Source organism: Helianthus annuus, chromosome 3 (assembly GCF_002127325.2).
Source record: "Helianthus annuus cultivar XRQ/B chromosome 3, HanXRQr2.0-SUNRISE, whole genome shotgun sequence".
Taxonomy (NCBI): domain Eukaryota; kingdom Viridiplantae; phylum Streptophyta; class Magnoliopsida; order Asterales; family Asteraceae; genus Helianthus; species Helianthus annuus.
This window is the reverse complement of record NC_035435.2, coordinates 76,606,300-76,626,018: the sequence shown is the minus strand read 5'-3', so window position 1 is coordinate 76,626,018 and position 19,719 is coordinate 76,606,300. Positions and strand designations below refer to the sequence as shown.

Here is a 19,719-nt window from a genome sequence, read left to right as displayed (position 1 = left end):
TTATAACACAAACATGTAGATGGGAACATATTTAATGAGAACATAACAAGCAAGCACATTGCATCATAATTATAACACACACATGCAGATCAACAACGTGCTTAGCAAAGACATAACGACTGAGCTCTCATTATTTACCGACCACAATCACATTGTCTACAAAGTCTCTCACATCAAAAGGGACACAGGGTCACCCTACCCTTGTCCAATAAGTCTATCAGTGTATCAAAATCATGTGGTCAAAAGTGGTCTTCAAAAGTCTCCACAATCTATGCTCATTAGTAGTGTCTTTACCCCAAAGTAATGCAATCCGCATAAAACCAAACGCCAACTGTACTGATGACTGAGGTGGAGAAGGGAAGAAAATCAAACTGAGAACATGTGCGAGCTCCTCCTCGAGCTTGTGCTCATGACGAAGCAAATAACGGACCTGCTGCTCGACGGTGAGGAATCGAGCATCAAACTATGGAAAGGGAGTAAGAGGAGCAGGTGGACGTGCAAAAGGAGGCGGTGATGAATGAGGGGGAACTGAAGTAGACTGGCAAGGACACGGTAAGGGACGTGGTATCGACTCAAGCTCCAAGACTATGTGACTCATAACCTCAAGTCGGAACTGAAGAGAATAAAGCAACTCATCTTGTGTATATCCAGCAAAATAGGAGGGATGGTAGGGATCTGAGGTCGGCATGGAATACGGTGGGGACCCTCTAAGTGGCTCATCAAGTGGTGAAGAAGTAAAATGAACAAAAGGTGCAGACTGTACGTGAGGAGAAGGTGCTGAAACATGATGATCATGGCTAGGCTGCTGGCTAGAAGTGCCTTCTCCTGGACGGGGTGCGGGTATTTCCTGCAAGGAATCGATGGGTAAATCTACACGATGAACGTCAGACTCCACAGAATGAAAAAGGAGCAACATTGGTAGGTGCATGTGCAGGTGGAGGAACAAAAGGCTCAACAACAGGAGGATCAATGGGTGCAGGAACTGGGTCAGGTATGAGGGGTGCAATGTCGGGTATGCCAAAAGGAATAGGGTCATGATCAGGTAAAGGTTCAGGATTAGCAGGTGCAACATCAGGCTGACCCAAAAGGAACAGGAGCTGGCTCATGAGCAGGCTCTTGGTCGTGTGAAGGTGTGGGATCTCAAGCAAGTGATAGTGCAACAGTCATAGCGGCGTCGTCATCTAACTAAGTAGCAAAAACTGCAGTCCAGCCGTCTGTAAAGCTGCAGATGTCACAAACTCAAAGGGGTCTAAAATCGAGTGTAAAATAGAAGCAGAAGATAACTCGATAACAGGAATCTCAAGAAGTGGAATAACAACAACGTTCTCGTCCAACTTTCCATCATCATGGGCGTCATCAGGGGTGTCACACCCTAACTTTTGCGGAAGCATGGTTATTTGGTGTGACTTCTTAATACCATAGCAAACAATTATAACAATGCTATATGGTAAAAACACGAGATGTTTATCCATTAATAAAGTTTAGAAACTACCACAATACCATTGTCTGAAAACATCAATACCAAATTAAGTTACAAACCATGATGTGTTTAAACGAGTTCACAAAGACTCAACAAAAGTACTTAATAAAACCTGAGTTTAGGATCATGTATCCCGTCCGGGATTAGGATACACCCTCTAAACTCAACAACCATGGATAACATCTTTTATTTAACCGCAGCTTGACGACACATGCATATCCTGCCATATCCACTAGTTCCCTTAAATACATGTAATTTGAAAAACATCAACAAAAGTTGAGCGAGTTCATGTGTATGTCTGTGTGTATAAACCTTCAAAGTATGTCTGTATGAATTTATGTCCCTGGTATGTAGCAATTAAGGAAAAACAGATCACCAATGGGTTGCAAAGCCAATGGTATGTGTGAAATGGTGCAGGAAGACTCAAACCTAGCAAATTTGTACCGGGCCTCCGGCTGGAAGACATAGTCACCCTATGGACCACCCTGGTCCCCATGGGTGTGGGCTCGCTACACCCAAATAGCTCTATCACTCATGTCCCTCGGTTCTACAACGAGGATTAATGGCCTTAAGTGTTATACCCACCTTTCACATGATCTAGCAGTAAAACCCTCCTTAAGCTAATCATACCATGTATAAAACATTTGTAATAATCGTAACATGTATTTCACCCCCGAAGTATAAAACTGAAAATAGTTAAAAGAAAAGGGGGATATGAACTCACTGTAGTGCATCTTTAGTAACCGGCAACTCAATTCTCCGCAACTAATCACGACTACCTACAGTGTACTAACGTCTATTAGACGAACGGGCCGTGGCTTGGCTTATAGTTTAACGTTTTTGAGTTGCGTTTCTTGTGTTTCCCAATATTATTCCAAGTTATAATTATTTGTTAAAATAATAATTATTTTAACTTTAAATTATGTTTTGATTTTGGAATAATTGTTTAAATCAATATTTTGTATTAATACTTCTCAAGTATTTTAACGTCGTATTTCCTTCCCAAGGATGGGGGTATTTCATACATGTATTTTGTAGTTCCGAAATTGTTGGTGCACTGAATGTCTGCTGACTACGTCTTAATCGAGTCTTAGGTCTAGATAGGTTAGATTGGAGTTTGGAATTGAAAAAGTGGATATAATGTTGTAATTCCGCTTGAAATGACAAGAAGTCATTTCAAGCGAAATCAGATAATCATGATTCCGCTCCAAAAGGTTTTTAGGTGATTCCGCTCCAAGTGTTCTTGGCGATTCCGCTCGAGCAGGTAATCTAGGGGTTCCGCTTGAACCATTTCAAGCGGAATTAGACACACTATATATAGGAGTGTTGTGTTGTCACTTGTAACAGTTGGAGCGGAATTAGGTCTTGTGTAAAGAGACGAGGTGCTGCCAAAATTTGTTCAGGAACACGTGTAAAGTCTCAGAAAAGCAATAGAAAGAAAGTTAAAAGGATACAAGTTGTTTTTGACATTGTTTACTTTGATTCCGCCTTAGTAATAAATGATGAACTGCCTCTACTGACTATTTAGGGTCACAACACGGTCCAACAAGTGGTAGCAGAGCTCAGGACGAGGAGTTCATACCATAGCAGCTTGATTCTACCAGATTTTCTCATTTCTACTCTCTTCTTCTCATACTTTTCTGATTTGAACTAGTTCTAGCGGTTGAAATGGCCTGATTTTCGAATATATTGTGTAAAACATAGTGTTAACAAACCCTACAAAGAATCAGATTAAAATACGGATTAAAAATGGTAAAAAATGGGTAAAAACCTGATTCCGCTTGAACATGTATTCGCAGATTCCGCTTGAAACTATTGGCCATTTGAAGCGAAATAGCTAAAATTCAGATTCCGATTGAAAGTTTTTATCTGATTTCGCTCGAATTAAGATCTGTTCTTATTCCGCTTGAAAGTTAAGTCTGGTTCTGCTTGAAATCAGACTTAATCAGATTTCGCTTGAAATTTACTGTCTAATCTCGCTTGAATAGTTTGTGTGATTTCGCTCGAAAGCTGATTCCGCTTGAATTAGCTGTTTCTCAAAATTTCGAAAAATTTTCTAAGTGTTTGCTGATTTTTTAGGTATGTGCAAGATGGATGATCTATTCATGAACCCGTTTAGCGACATGTATGCTTTTGCTAGAAATTCTGGAGATGATAATTCTTCTAGCAACATCAATGAGAACACGCCAAATACAAAGAAAAAGTTATCGGATGCTTTGGAAGTTGAAAGCGCATTTGGAACATATAACAAACCCCCGAAGTTGATGGCTATCGAAGAGTACAGTTGGTGGGCCAAGAATTTTGACGATTGGTTGAGGGCTTTTGCTTATCCTAGTTGGAAGAGTCTAAAAAATGGATACAATGATGGAGGCAAAAGTGGTGAAAGCTTAACATCACCTGAAGAAATAGATGCATTTGTCGCTGAGCAAAAATGCATTGCACTGCTATTTCAGTCTGTTCGAGAAGATATAATATCTTTGATCGAGTACACCAGTTCTAAAGATCTCTGGAAAAAGTTAGAAGTTAAATGTTTGGGTAGTGCAGAAATAGTGAAAAGTAAAAAGAAACTTCTAAGAAAAGAGTTTGATTTGTTTGGTTGTTTAAAGAATGAATCAGTTTGTAAAATGATTGAGAGATTTGGGCACCTGAAGCTGGAACTGGCGAGACATGAAATTTTCTATACTCAAGATGAGCTTGTCGACAAATTGTTTGATTCGTTGCCAGATGAGATGGATTGGCAATATTATGCATTGATGCTGAAGAATACTATCAAGCCGCCAGAAGTGTTAACTGTAGACTTGCTAATTGAGAGACTAGAGAGTCACGAGTTGGAGTTAAAGAAGACATACAAAGTCAATCATTCGTCTTACCAGCAGAACTTGGATTTGTATTATCCAAAAAGCATGATGCCAAAGAATACATCTCCCAAGACAGCGTTTTCTGCTGAGAATTCCAACACTTCAAGCAAAGAGAGTCAAAGCAGTGGATTTCACAGTGATTCTTCGTCACATTCAAACCAGTCTGATGCAAAGAATTTATTCCAATGTAACATCGCTGTAGACTTAAAGAACGCTCAAAACTTCAGCGAGGAGTCGGCAAAGCAACAGATGGTTTTTCTAGCGTCGGTGCTGGAATCATATGAAAGTCTTGTGGCAGGGAAGATTGGCAACACCAACCTAACAAAAGAAGACTATGATCAAATAGATCCTGAAGAAATGGAACTGATCGACATAAGGTGGTGCATGGCCAGTGCAATACGTTGGGCACAGCGCTTCATGGAGATAACTGGGAGAAGGTCAATCGGTGGACCTTCTACCAAGTTGGGCTTTGACAAGTCTAAAGTGACATGATTTAAGTGTAAACAGAAAGGTCTCTTTAAGCGTGAATGCCGAAATGCGTATGCTGATGAATCTGAGAACCCGTTCAGAGAAGATTACTATAAGAAATCGATTTATCATCAGAATAAATCGGAGCCGCCAAGAATGAAGCGGCTTGAGGAGAACAAAGAGAAGTCTAGAGCTCTTGCTGTAATTCACGACGATGAAGGTTTCGACTGGAGTGAGTTGTTACCTGAGGAGGATGCGGTTGGATATGCATTCATGGCAAAATCTGAACCTGTTCCTTGGAAAGACAACAGAACTGAAGAACAGAAGTATAGTCACAGAAAGCTGATAGCTCAGAACAAAATGATCAGAATAACTGGTATCTGTCTTGAAGCAAAAAGAGCAAATAGATGGGATCTAGACAGAGAATGTTATCTTGACCCCTATGGAAATATTGCTATTGATCATAACACTCTTGACATGGAAACCATAATTAAAGAAATGAAAGATGAAGATGATTACTGGCAAAGAAAATGGTGGGGAAGCGGAGAAGAGAAAGAAGAGAAGAAGAAAGAGGAGAAGAAAGAAAAAAAGAAGGAAGAAAAGCCAAAGAAAATTGATGATGGGATCATTGACATGACACAGGAGTTGAATGCAGAAAATATGGGAAAGATGGCTGACAAGGTGCTGGCTGCTAAGGCACTTGAGGTAGATTCTAAATCTGTCTCTGAGTCTAACAGCCAGGTCAGTTCAAACGCGTCAACGACTGAGTCAGGTAAGAAAGTCAGTGGTGATGTTGACTGCAAAAATTGCATCAAAGAATGCAAAGTTTGTAGTACAGTCACTTATCTCAACGGTAAGAAAATTGATGATCTGACTACTAGAGTCAGAAGTGTTGAGGATCAAATTCTTGATCGTGACAAAAGGGTGAAAGCTTCAACTGACAGATTGAAAGAATTAACTAACAAAATTGAAAATGATAAAATTGACCATGAAAAGGTTAGGAAAGAAAATGAAAGGTTAGTTCTTGAAAATCGTCAGATCACTGAAAAATTTGAGAAGCTTAAAAGCACAATTGTAGGATCGGTTTTGATACCGTTCGATTGCGTAACGAACGTTCAATGTGCGGAATCCGTGAACGTACGTGATCGAACACACAATAACGTATAAGAAAGCGTGATTCTATTGATATGATGTCGTGTACAAAGCCGTGAATCACGTAGAGAGATTTTCTCTCTCTAGACTTTCTCTCTCTAAGCTCTAAGCTCCTAAATCTCCAAATGAGCTCCAAGTCTTCCAAAAGTCTTGACCTTTACAACTAAATGAGCTATTTATAGGCACAAGGGATATAATGAGAAATCTCATTATTTACAAAATTGCCACCTTGCCTTTCTAACTAGTTGTAACCTAAAAGCTTAGAATTCTTCTGTTTCTGCTACGGAATAGATTGACGGAGGCGATAGACAGATAATGCACTAACAGACTCCCCCTTGGATATTGCCGTAGTCAATCTCGTAGCGTCTTGTCTTTCTTTCTCTCGAACAGAATCCCCGTGGATCTGTCTTCAGGCTCCCCCTTTCATCAAGCTTCCGTGCTTTTGGGATCGACACCTGGATTTCCGTATACAAACTCCTCCAAAATATTTATCTGGCTTTTTGAATCCACGCTTCCTCTTGCGTTGAGCTCGTCTTCAGACTCCCCCTTAGACTCAGCTGTCGGGATCGTAGTCTGGTTTTCATCGATTCACAAGTTCAGGATCAATTCCTGGCTTTGTTCTGCATCTGCTCAGGATTTGAAACCTGGTTAACCTGCACATCCTCTACCTCAACATAAGTTTCACAAATTTATAATAGTTAGATTTAAAAAACTTACTGGTAGAAATCATTAACTCATCAATCTGTATAGTTACAACAAGTTCAAATGAATGACCTTGATTAACTAAGCATACAACCTTTTAAAACATTTGTATATGACATTCAAAGTTTTCAACATATTCTCCCAATCCTGTTCATCATGTTTAGCACTCAAATTTTGAATATCAGCTCTTCAACATCAGTTGTCGAAAATCTTTTTGACTTTTCAAAAATTTATGCTAAAACACTCCGAAAATCTTTTTGGATTTTTGTTTTTGAATGAAATGCAGTAAACAAATATATACAGATAATATTTTTGTGAGTTTGTGTAAGAGGATCATATCATTTTAACTAAGCACAGTTCATGTGTGTGCTTGTGGAACGGAACTCTGTCAAAATTTATTCAGAAAGCAATAAAAAGCATAGGAATTGAAAGGACAAGCTGTGTAACTTCATATATACTGATTCCGCCTTTATATACGAAGATGAACTGCCTTGACTGACTTTTCAGGGTCGCTAAACGGTCTAACAACAATGAAAGATAATGATGATAGAAATGGTAAAACTTATAAAGAAAATGTTCATCTGTCGAGTGTTCTTCGGTTAAAAGAAGAATTAATCAACCAACAACTGGATGAAATCGCAAAATTGAAACTTAAAGTTCAAGAAGCTGAAATTGAAAATGAGCGAATCCAGTTGAAGCTAAAAAGTTACAACTCCGCAAGCTTTGTTTTGCAACACATTGTCTCACAACCTATAGGCAAAAACAAAGCTGGCGAAGATGTCTTTTCTGATGGAACTGGGGTGGGTTATCATCAAGTTCCACCACCAGTTCTAGACAATTATTCGTAAAAGCAATCTGGGTTGGTTGATATTGAAAATGAAAATGAGGTGAAACTTCCTGACACAATAGATGTCACGTTCACTTCATCTTCCGATGACGATAGTGTCCAAACTGATGTTGTGAAAAGTGTTGTTGAAAATGTTCTAAAATCTGAAAGTGACACTACTGAGGAAGATGAATGTTTTTTGGACAAATACATTCCGAAGCAAAAGTCCAAACACAACTTAAATGAAGGACCTACTCTTGTCATGTACAAGATGTCGGGATCGGATAAGTTGTATTCGAATTCTGAGTTTCCACTGGAGAATGTAAATGTTGCCAAGCTGACAAATGTTTTCAAAATGATCGAAATTGAGTTGTCTGAAGTAAAAAGTTTAAAACAAACCAAAAGGCAAATGAATTTTGAAAAAGATAAAGCTTACTACAAGAAGCCTGTTGTTCCACCGCGTTTTTATAACAACAACCGAAACAATTGGTCGGGTGGTTATCAGGGTGGTAAGAAGTTTCAGAAAAAGAATGTTCAAAACAAGAAGTTTGTTGAGAAGAAAGTGTTTGTGAACAGTTCACTTTCTGATGAAGAGTCGAAAATCTTTTCGAAATCAAATGAAGAATTCTTTGAGAAGAAAGCTTCACAGTCTCAGTCTGAAGGCACAAGTCGGGTAGCTGACACCCGAACATGTTTCAGATGTAATCAAGTTGGACATATTGCACGAAAGTGTACCGACTTGAAGCCTAAGACTGAAGTTGTAAAGACTCAAAAGAAGAAAGATGATGTGAAGAGAAAAGCACCCATGATTGTTGAGAAAAAGGTTTTGAAAAACCAAATCACCAAGATCAAAACTGAACCCGTAAAGAATGTGGTAACTAAAAATGAAAAATTTTACAAACGGGTTAAGTCATCTCAACAAATTTGGACGCCTAAAACAGAGACACAAACTTCAACTTCACAAGTGAAAAAGGTGGTGAATTCAGTTCCAATTGTGGATGATACAAATTTTCCACCACTTCAAGCTAAAAATTTTAAGAAACAAAATGGGAAAATTGAAGGAAACAAGGTAACACCCAAGGCTGGTCAGGCTTGGGTGGATATTTTCTTCGTTGAATGAAAAACCTGACTTGCCGGAGCTTCCTTGATCGCGAAGCATGAATCGGCATCTTTATTGAAATGTGTTTTAAATCAATTTGTGATTTGTGCAGGAGCTTCCAAGATCCATTTCACGATGGATTATGGACAGTGGAGCTTCTAGACATATGACGGGGAAGACAGCGTTGTTATACGATGTGAGAAATTTCAATGGAGGATATGTTGGTTTCGCGGGTAATCAAGGTGGTAGGATTATTGGTGAAGGAACGTTATCCAATGGGATTGTGACATTTGAAAGAGTTAACTACATTGCTGAGCTGGAGAATAATTTGCTAAGTATCTCACAGATTTGTGACAGGATGTATACCACTCACTTCACTGACAAAGAATGTTTTGAAGCCAGGATTTGTTATCCCTGAGGAATGGATTATCATGAGGGAACCAAGAGTCAATGATCTGTACGTGTTGGATATGAGCGTAGCTACTACAACCACGGGTCAGGCTCATTGTTTTGTGTCTAGATCAACTGAAAAAGAATCGAGATTGTGGCACCGCAAGATGGGGCATATACATCTGAGAAAAATGAATCACTTAGTGCACAACGATTTGGTTACAGGAGTTTACATCAAAGGTTTTCATCTGGAAGGGGAGTGCATTAGCTGTGTTAAAGGCAAACAGAAGAAAAAGTCACACCCTAAAAAGCAAGTCAATTCACTTTCAAGACCTTTGGAAAGACTTCACATGGATTTGTTCGGTCCTGTGAATGTCAAAAGTATTGCAGGAGATTACTACTGTTTGGTCGTTACTGATGATTATTCCAGATTTTTGTGGGTATCGTTTTTGAAGTCAAAAGATGAAACTTATGATAGTTTGATGGCGTTGTTCAAGAAGATTGAGAATCTGTACCAAAGGCGTATCAAAAGAATTCGAAGTGATAATGGTATTGAATTCAAGAACAACAAGATGGAAGAATTTTGTGATGAAAGAGGTATATTGCATGAGTTTAGTGCTCCGTACACTCCGCAGCAGAATGGAGTTGCAGAACGCAAAAACAGGACACTAATCGAGACGGCTAGAACAATGCTCGCAGATTCAAAGTTACCGATAAATTTTTGGGCTGAAGCTGTTTTCGCCGCATGCTATACGCTCAACAGAGTTCTCACTGTCAAGAAGTTCAACAAAACATGCTTTGAGTTGATCAATAACCGCAAACCTAATTTGAAGTATCTTGAACCGTTCGGGTCACCCTGTACTGTTCTAGAACCTTTTGGAAAGTTTGGTCCAAAGTGCATTGAGGGTATATTTGTTGGTTATGCAAGTCCTTTACGACGTGTCTTCGTTCCAAGTGAGAAGAGAATTATTGAAGCTGCAAATGTTGAATGTCAAGGTAATACAATGCCGCCGCAGAATCCTAGAGATTCATGGCGTTATCATTACGACACTTTGTGGGATTCGTTTGACATGAGGGAAGAATCAGAAGAAGAAGAAAATTTCTTTGATGAGTTGGATATTTTGCGAGAGTACGAGTCGCAGCAATGGTTCCTAGCCGAGTATTTTAGCCGACCACGGGAAACTTCGAATGATGATGAAGCTGGTCCAAGCAACGCTGGTGAACATGATGATGTCCAACAGAATGAACTTGCTCAAGATAATCAGATGGTTCAGAATGATAATCAAGAATCTGAGAATATGCCGATATTTGATCGTGGTGATTCAGATTCTGAGGGGGAGCAAATTCAGGATTCAAGTCAAACAAACCAAATTAGTGAACAAGGTGCAAATCAGAATGTTACTAATCTGGAAGGCGATGTAGATGTTCCAAGCGAAGTAATGCCACGAACTCTTTCATACCATCCAGATGAGTTGATCATTGGAGAGTTGCAATCGGGCGTTCGCACGAGACGTCAAATTGACCAGGGCCTTACATGCTTTTATTCTATAGTAGCACCTTTACAAACTAATTTTTCATTAAGTTGTTTTATTTCGCAGATCGAACCGCAAACTTATAAAGAGGCGCTTACTGAAGATTCTTGGGTCAATGCGATGCAAGAAGAATTGAGTCAGTTTGAAAAGTTAGGAGTGTGGAAGCTAGTGGATTTGCCGGATGGTCACAGGAAAATCAATACAAAATGGGTATTTAAATGTAAGAGAGACGACAGAGGAGTTGTTGTACGGAACAAAGCTCGACTCGTTGTTCAGGGCTTTAATCAACAGGAGGGAATTGATTTTACTGAAGTGTACGCTCCTGTGGCACGACTAGAAGCAATCAGAATTTTCCTGGCATTTGCATCTTGGAAGAACTTCAAAGTATATCAGCTAGATGTAAAATCGGCGTTTCTTTATGGGAAGGTTAAAGAGGAGGTATATGTCGGACAGCCACCGGGCTTTACCGATCCAATCCAGAGGAACAAGGTCTACTTGCTGGACAAAGTGCTGTATGGTTTACACCAGGCCCCGAGAGCTTGGTAAGAGACTTTGTCTCAACACCTACTAGCTAACAGTTTCATTCGTGGAAAAGTGGATGCCACTCTCTTCACTAAAGAGGTCGACGGACATCTTCTGATAGTTCAAATTTACGTGGACGACATAATATTTGGGTCAACAAATGAGAATCTGTGCAAAGATTTGATATCATGTACCCAAGGTGCCTCGCAGCAAGATATCAATCTAATCCGAGAGCTTCGCATATGATTATTGTGAAGAGGATATTACGCTACCTGAAGGGAACTCCTACATTGGGGTTGTGGTATCCTAGAAAAGGCGACTTTACGCTCGAAGGGTATTCCGACTCGGATTTCGGATGGTGCAAAGTCAATGCCAAATCAACAACTGCAGGATGCCAGTTCTTTGGACCTCGCTTGGTTACCTGGCAGTGTAAGAAACAAACGTCTGTGGCGCTATCCACATGTGAAGCTGAGTATGTGTCTGCTAGCAGTTGTTGCTCTCAGATCTTGTGGATCCAACAACAGATGCGCGACTACGGTTTGCAGTTTCTTAACACACCTCTTTTTGTTGAATGAGGCCGCAATAAATATTACTAAGAATCCAGTACATCACGCTAAAACTAAACATATAGAAATTCGACATCACTTCATTCGAGATTGCTTCGAGAAGAAGTTGATTCGAATTGAGAAAATCTACACTGACGAACAGAAAGATGATTTACATACCAAAGCTTTTGACAAAACACGTTTTAAATATCTTTTAAAACTAAACGGTATGAAGCTTCTTTCGGTGTCGGATGGCATTATTGGCGTTGATGAAGGTACTTTTGTGGATGAAGATGAGAAACAATCTGCAATGGTTTGTCGATTTTTTACTTGTTTTGGTATTTAGGGGGAGTAGATATATTTTCAGAAAATACAAAAACAGTAAAAAATTCAAAAATACAAAAATGTGATAAAATTTCAAAATCCAAAAACAATAGAAAACTGAAAAAGAGCATGTGTAAAAAGGGAAAATGATAGTACATCGGCTTGACAGTTACAGTACGCTAAAGATTTGTAAAGTTTAAAAGAGTTAAACAGTCCCGCTGATGATGTGTCGATAGGTTTTTACACATTTAGTAGATTTGTTCGGGATATAAACCTAAAATTTCAAACTTGCGTAATTCGTGGGGAACACTACTTGGATATATAGGTAACCCCTGAAATCTCGTTTGAAAGGTCCATCTTTCTGAAATACTAGGTCTTTATACTCAGTGATATCTGGGGTATTATTCCGGGACTTCTGCTGAATGGAAGTTCTGACCTAGTCCCCGAATAATACTTTCCGCATTGCTTGAAAAATAGCACAGCCCTCAGCAAATTGATGAAACAATAAAATTGATAGTCATTGCTGTTGTAACAAAAGATCCTCTAAAGGGGACACACCGAAAGTCAAACCGTCATCTCTCTGCTGAACGGAAGCTCTGACCTGAGCTCTCACGGTTTCGCATCTAACTCCTTACAGATATCATCTGTGGTATACTCACCTGTAAGACTGACTATTGGGATCTTGATACGGGAGTATATTTAAGAGGTGGGACACATGAATGAGTTAAGTTCCTAAAACACCTAAATTGTATCCTGAGTAAATTGAAATTTGTGTGAGAATTTAAAGTGGATCAGTATATCGACAATCTACGTGAATTGTTTAATTCTGAGTATGAAATTGAAGCTTAACGGTACTAGTAACTTGTCTGATAAGCTGATATGATTCCCTGATACGCTCACCAAAAATATGTTTGTAAATAGTTTATTTTCTTTGCATTCTGCAATTTAAATTTCTGTATTTCTTTTCTAGTTTAGAAACTTTCTTAAAAATCCAAAAAGATTTTTCATTTCTGCTTTATTTTCCGACAAACCAAAGTGGAAAGTTGATCGTTGGATTTTCAAAGATGAAGCAGATGCAGGAAAATTTTTGGACTGGAGAATGAGGAGAGCTTATCTTGATGAAGATTGGATTGTTGAAAGAGTCAAAAACAAGTTCATTAATTTGATGCTTGTTATTTTTTAAGAAAATGTTTGAAAATTTTAAACAAAAATCAGTTTGTTTGTCAAAAGATCAACCAAGGTCATTAAATTGGACTTGGTAGATTAATTGAGTAATCAGGGTCATTAACTTGGACCTGAATACTTGAGTGGATTTCTAAACTAATAGACATTGTGATTTATTATTGAAAATCAATAGTTTGTAATGTTATTTGGTTGAGTAACAGGTTGTGGATTTTATCATCCCCATGGCTCAAAAAGTCAAAGTTTGAACCAGATCAAGACCCTAGATCCCAGCATATCGAGAGGAGGAGTTTGTGAAAGGGGGAGTCTAGAGTTCTGGATCAACAGTCAATGGGGAGACTGAAGATAGAGCTAGGTCAAGATCTTGAACCTGTGAAGAGAGAGCTTTTACAATGAGAAGACAGAGTTGAAAAAAAGACCAAGACTGAAGACTCGACGTCGAAGACTTCGTCAACAACCAAGGGGGAGTCTGTTGGTGCACTGAATGTCTGCTGACTACGTCTTAATCGAGTCTTAGGTCTAGATAGGTTAGATTGGAGTTTGGAATTGAAAAAGTGGATATAATGTTGTAATTCCGCTTGAAATGACAAGAAGTCATTTCAAGCGAAATCAGATAATCATGATTCCGCTCCAAAAGGTTTTTAGGTGATTCCGCTCCATGTGTTCTTGGCGATTCCGCTCGAGCAGGTAATCTAGGGGTTCCGATTGAACCATTTCAAGCGGAATTAGACACACTATATATAGGAGTGTTGTGTTGTCACTTGTAACAGTTGGAGCGGAATCAGGTCAGGTGTTAGGTGTCGAACTGCTGTCAAAATTCAGTCAGAAACACGTGTAAAGACTTTGAAAAGCAGAAATAGAACGAAATTAAAAAGATACAAGCTGTGTGACATTGTTTACTTTGATTCCGCCTTAGTAATCAATGATGAACTGCCTTTACTTACTGTTTAGGGCCACAACACGGTCCAACAGAAATAATATATTTTTAAGTCTCACTTAGAAAATATATATATATATAGTTTATTGTCAAAAATAATGTATTCCCAAGAAAATATATATTTTTCCCATAAACTATATATCTTCTAATATACTAGGAAAATATATATTTTAACTCCCCAAGAATAATATATTTTCTCTTTGTCGAAAATATGATATACTTGGTAATATGTACAAAAACCATATTTTCACCCCTTTCGTTTCCAAAATAACATTTACCAAAAATATATTTGAAAGAGTATTTTCCGGAATATTTCGTAAGTTACGTGTTTGCTTTCGGTTTCTCAATATCAAGTGTGTAACTTAAATATTTATTCTGTGAGATTTTTGGTGTTATTTTGGAGTTGTAATTTCATGGTATTTGTTAAGATATATTATTTTACCCTAAAATAATATAACTAGTTCACAAATCATACAAGTTTTCACACAAGTGTCTTAATATAAGATATATATTCTAAATATATATTTATCCATTTTTATTTACAAAAACCAACCTCCAATACTTGTATTTTTTGTATCAAAATTTATGGCAAAGTTTATATTGAAAAGCAAGGTTTAAAACATACTTGTAACACTTGTTTAGAAAATATTTTCTAAGTGTTGGAATTTTTAGAAAATTTCGCCATAGTTTCCCCTAAAAATGGAGGTGTCCATGCTATTTAGCATATCATTTTCTTTTCAAAAATCATTCAAACAATCGACAATCATATCCTAAACATCTTGCACTTACCAAGTGCAAAAACTATACAACTTACATAATAACATGAACTTGATCCTTCACTAAAATGCGTAGTAACTTGGTAAAGTATTTAGTAGCCTTAGTTACCCTCCAAAATATATTTACTTCTTGGTAAATCTTATTCTTTGAAGTTTTAGATGTTTACAACTTGTAAACATATTTTACAAAAATGTTTCTTTATTAAACCTTCTTGTTTCTCTAGTGTTTATACACTTGTTTTTCCACTAAAAATGGTATAAGTTTAGTAAAAACCATGATCTTTCAAAAATCATCTTTTTAAACTTGGTTTCCTTTAGAAAAATCATTCACAAGTCTTGAAGCTATAAGTTTACTAGCTCATTATGTTTATTATTTTACAAGAAATCACTTTGTTTTCAAGTTCATGTTTAATCAAGGAGATGATCATCTTGTATAAACACATAATCATCTCCAAACTTGCTAAATCATGTTTTTAATCATAATCTAGCAAGTTCCATGTAATGATCAACATCAATATCTCTAGCAACATCCTCCATATGCTAAACAACATCATTCTATCCATATTTCATCATATGTTAGCTTTATGTTTCAAGATTCAAGTGTATGTTCTTTAGTGTTCTTGTGTAAATCAACATAATATATCTTTTAACCACTAAAAATGTGACAACCCGAACTTTTAAGGTTAAATCCCGCTAACTTTGATTCCTCGTTATTCCTCCTTCACTTTCATTACGACTAGTAAACGCGCCATAATTATGTTTAAATGTATTAGTGGGCTATATCACTATTGGGCCGGTCCTCAATACAGTTAGTGAAGCCCGTTATGAGGCCCGATAAGCTGATGTGATAGGTTGTAGTCCGCCAAGCTTGATAGATTGTTAATTGACCCAACCCTTGCATCTTATATAACCGACTCAATTTATGAGTTATCCGGCCCAACTTAACTCTTGATAGTCCATATACTAACCGGCCCCAACTTGTACAAACACTATTAATCAAAGTCATCGGCCCTAACTTGTATATTAAACACTTAAATCGATCAGCCACTTAAATCACTTGGGCTTGAGCCCATGTCCGATTATATAACCCACCGGCCCCTCCTTGTTAACCAAGTTAACCGACCCAACACCTCCCATACGTATTATATTCCAAATCTAATCTGATGTAGTTTAAAAGCATAACAAACTTCACCCTATTCCTCTTGCATTCGATTACATACGGCAGCAGAAGACCCACCCCTTCGAGTTTACATCTTGTTTGATCGGACTTCCGGTTAGTATCTTATTATATTTATTGAACTTGGTTATCATGGCTGCATATTTATGTAATAAAAGTTGTTCATTGAATAAAGTGAAGTTGATAAAATCATGGCTGTCCTGGTGAATCATGTGCGTGTGTTTTGTGAATCATATGCGTGTGTTTTGTGAATCATGTGAAAGTGTAGGCGGCTAGAATTATGTGAATCATGTGCGTGTGTTAAGCATGTGGCCGTCCAAGTTGGGATGTTGATCAACTATTGGACCGAGTGGAGGTCCAATGGGGGGAGGGCGGTTTGTGTGTTTATTTGTGATTAATATGTTAAATTAATGAATGTGTAGCCTGATGAGGTCGGCCATTAACTTCTTATATGCATGTGGGTTTGTCAGTGGGGTGTTATATTTCATATGTGTGTGTGCTAATTGAAGTTGGCGGTCACTGTTTGTGATATTTTGATGAGTTTAGTTGTGTGGGCATATGTATTACAATAAATAATACTTTTTGAATAAAGGTCTAAGTTTGACAAAAGGCTGCACATGTACTTAAAGGTAGGGATGTTATCGATGTAGGTGTGTGTGTGTCAGAAGTAATCCAAGAACATTAAATAACAAACATCATCATATAGTATAAAAGAGATAATTAATTTGATTTCTTTTCATTGACTAACATGATTGATTAAGGTGCACATACACACAAGAGATAACAGGTGGTGGGTAATGATTGTACGCATATAAAATTTTGATTGCACATGGGTGGTTTTATGGACTACATGTTGGTGTTAACTGAAGGTGTATTAGTGAGCATATGTTCTTATTGTGGGCCTGACATAATAAGTGACTATCTATGATAACGGATTGAGTAACTGGGCCGATAATCTGGATTATTGGGCCTGCGACATGGCTGTTATATTGAATGGATGTGTAACAGTGGGCTGTTGTAAAGAAATAGAATGGTTAATGGAAGATAATACATGTCTATGTATAGTATTAATAAACAATAAAGATGTATGTGATAACCGTCTGCTAGTGCTGTTCATGTGTTTTGTGATATGATATCGAAATTGGGGAATTATTTATTAATTATGTGAACAAATGGGGCTTGATTGGGAATTGCTTTTTAATTCGAACTTTGTAACTTGATTGAGCTATGCAATACTGTGTGCTATCGGACTAACTGTAAGCGTAATCATTGATCTTGCCTAAATTGTGGTTTTACTGTTATGCGTGCCATACGTGACAACCATTGATGTGATCTATGTGAAAACGAACTGTAAAACTAACCACTATCAAATACTCATCTAGGTCGTGAGTATTGAACGTAGTTAACAAGTAATTTGTCTAACCGAGCAAACCTAAGGTGAGTTCACTGCACTTTTCTCAAGCATGCGTCCCGGTGGTTTGGGACAACTGGTAAACATTTGGAAGGGAAACATTGGGTAAATAACTTAATCGGTTTTGGTTATTGCCTGGAGGGCAATGGGGGTGATTAGTTGATAGCGCTATTAGGTGGGAAACCTCACACCGGGCCGTAAGGACGGGCGTGAACTAATTATCTGGGTATGGCTATGGTTGTTAGAGGCACACTCCTCGGATACATATGGGCACTCTCCCTAGGGTATCTAACGAAGGCAACATAGCAAACGGTCATTAAGGGGTACCCACTCCCCGGATACTTATGGGCACACTCCCTAGGGTATCTAACATGAGCAACATCGTAACACAACATTGAATCGCATTAACATATATCTGGTAACACAACACGTTAACGAAACCTTGAACTCACCAGCGTAGTCTGACACACTTGTTGCATGCTTGTAGGTAATTATTGAAGGAACTTGGGAGCTTGCTGTCTGGTGCTGCTGGAGTGGTTGTGGTCATAATAAACAGTTATTTGATTTGCTTTTGATACATATACGCACTTATACATTTATGCTTCCGCTCAGTACTTTGGTTTTGGTTTAACTTTCAAACAATACGTTTCTATTGATTTGGTATTTATTTATAACTTGTGTTTGATATGATTGGTGGCTCTTTGTTGAATCGTTACACCTCCATTAGGGACACGCCCTAGGTGGTAATTTGGGGGTGTGACAGTTTGGTATCAGAGCCACTGGTTATAGAGAACTCGGTTTTAAAACGTTTTCATAAAACCAGACTATAACCAAATTGATCCAAACGTTGACCATGACACTCAGCTTCAGACTGCAAGGTTCGTTCCTCGTTAGCTTATTCTTAATATGCCTAGTAAACGTAACTATATTTATAGCATGCACGATACGACATGGTAGGCATCATGACACATTGATAATGTAACACAACACTTGCATCTAGTAAATTCTAATCTTGTTGGTAGTGCTTATTTTGTGATTATTTGGGGCGGGAGAAACTTCAAACATAAGTTAAGAAACATCGAGAGGAGCATGCAAACCGCCTTATTATTATGGGTGCACACATAATAATAACGCGTGGTGCATGCAAATCCCAATGAGGCTTAACGAGTGTGAGAGGGGTTCTTCCCTGTTGGTGTATGAATATGGTAGTTAATTGTTCTTAACGTGATAAACCTGAACACTTTCCTCGTTTTCGACCCCTAAATTAGTTCATTTCCCATATATAGAAACATGAGTGGGCGAGGAAACGGACGTAGCAACTATCTTTTCATGTATGATTGACTTATCGTGTGATAATATGTGAATCCTTGTGCATTGATTGAATAGGGTTAATTGTCGTGGTTAATAATCTGGTTTCTTGATCCTGCTTTATATGCATATCGTGTTCCGAAAACCCTTGCATGATTTTGTTGTATATGTGCTTTGAAACCGCCCACAGCCATGAGAAACTTATAAGATGATCTTATGTGTTATGATGACTGATCTAATGTGTCGTGCGTATGGAATTGGTGTAACTGGTCTTGTGAAGAACCGGTTAGAATATATGCGAAAGTAAAGGGTGATCTTAAGTTTGGTTCGTGAATCATAAGATAGTTGCTTTGATACTGGATGTTAAGATCGTATGCTTGGTATAATAAACAAAAATCCCTTAGGTTTGCTAAATACTATCACAACTTCGTCGTAGGATTTTCGAGGGTTTCGCAACTTCAACCTCCTTAGCATAGCGGGGAGCTGTGAATCCCTGAGTAATAAAATCGGAGAACGTCCTTACAGCTTTTGAAACCCAACCCTACAACACGCGGAGCATCGCTTCTATCCGAGGATACCGATGATCGCTAGATGGAACTTCCGAACAAACACGGGATTAGGAGAACTATACCCACGCATCCCTGTAGACGAACCTTATCACTTTCACTTGTCACCGCCGCTAGAAGTGAAGCGGTCACAGTTACACGCGTATATCGTTTTGCAACACTAACCTTTACCCCTCCCCAAACTCTGTTTTGGACAAATGATACACTCGCGCGACCGCAATGTGACGAACCTCCCTGTTGTGCCACGCCGCCATGCATCACTACTGGAAATTTCTTCTAGACAACAAATTTGCTGGCCAAATCCTTCGGATGTTTAATGGACCCCTGTTTCGCTCGATTCTTGGTACGAACCTCATTAATCCCCTGTTTCATTGATTGGCAACTGATATACCAACACGCTAACCGTCATACCATGATTTCCACTGATCACAAGATTAGCCCCAGGCGTTGTAAAGTATCTATAG

At 38.3% G+C, this 19,719-nt stretch overlaps 1 protein-coding gene across 1 annotated transcript; it reads right to left on the bottom strand.

Moving 5' to 3' along the window:
- Positions 1-463: 463 nt before the first annotated feature.
- LOC110931494 (leucine-rich repeat extensin-like protein 3) lies at positions 464-1,106 on the bottom strand. Its single transcript, XM_022174885.1, has 2 exons — positions 915-1,106; positions 464-847 (listed from the first exon to the last, which is right to left on the bottom strand). The coding sequence occupies exons 1-2, from the start codon at positions 1,104-1,106 to the stop codon at positions 464-466; spliced, it is 576 nt and encodes a 191-aa protein (XP_022030577.1).
- Positions 1,107-19,719: the final 18,613 nt, after the last annotated feature.

Coding starts and splice junctions, on each gene's coding strand:
- LOC110931494 (XM_022174885.1), bottom strand. CDS start 1,106: ATGAGCCAGCTCCTGTTCCTTTTGGGTCAGCCTGATGTTGCACCTGCT. Junction 848..914: donor CTGCACATGCACCTACCAAT/GTTGCTCCTTTT, acceptor GATTCCTTGCAG/GAAATACCCGCACCCCGTCC.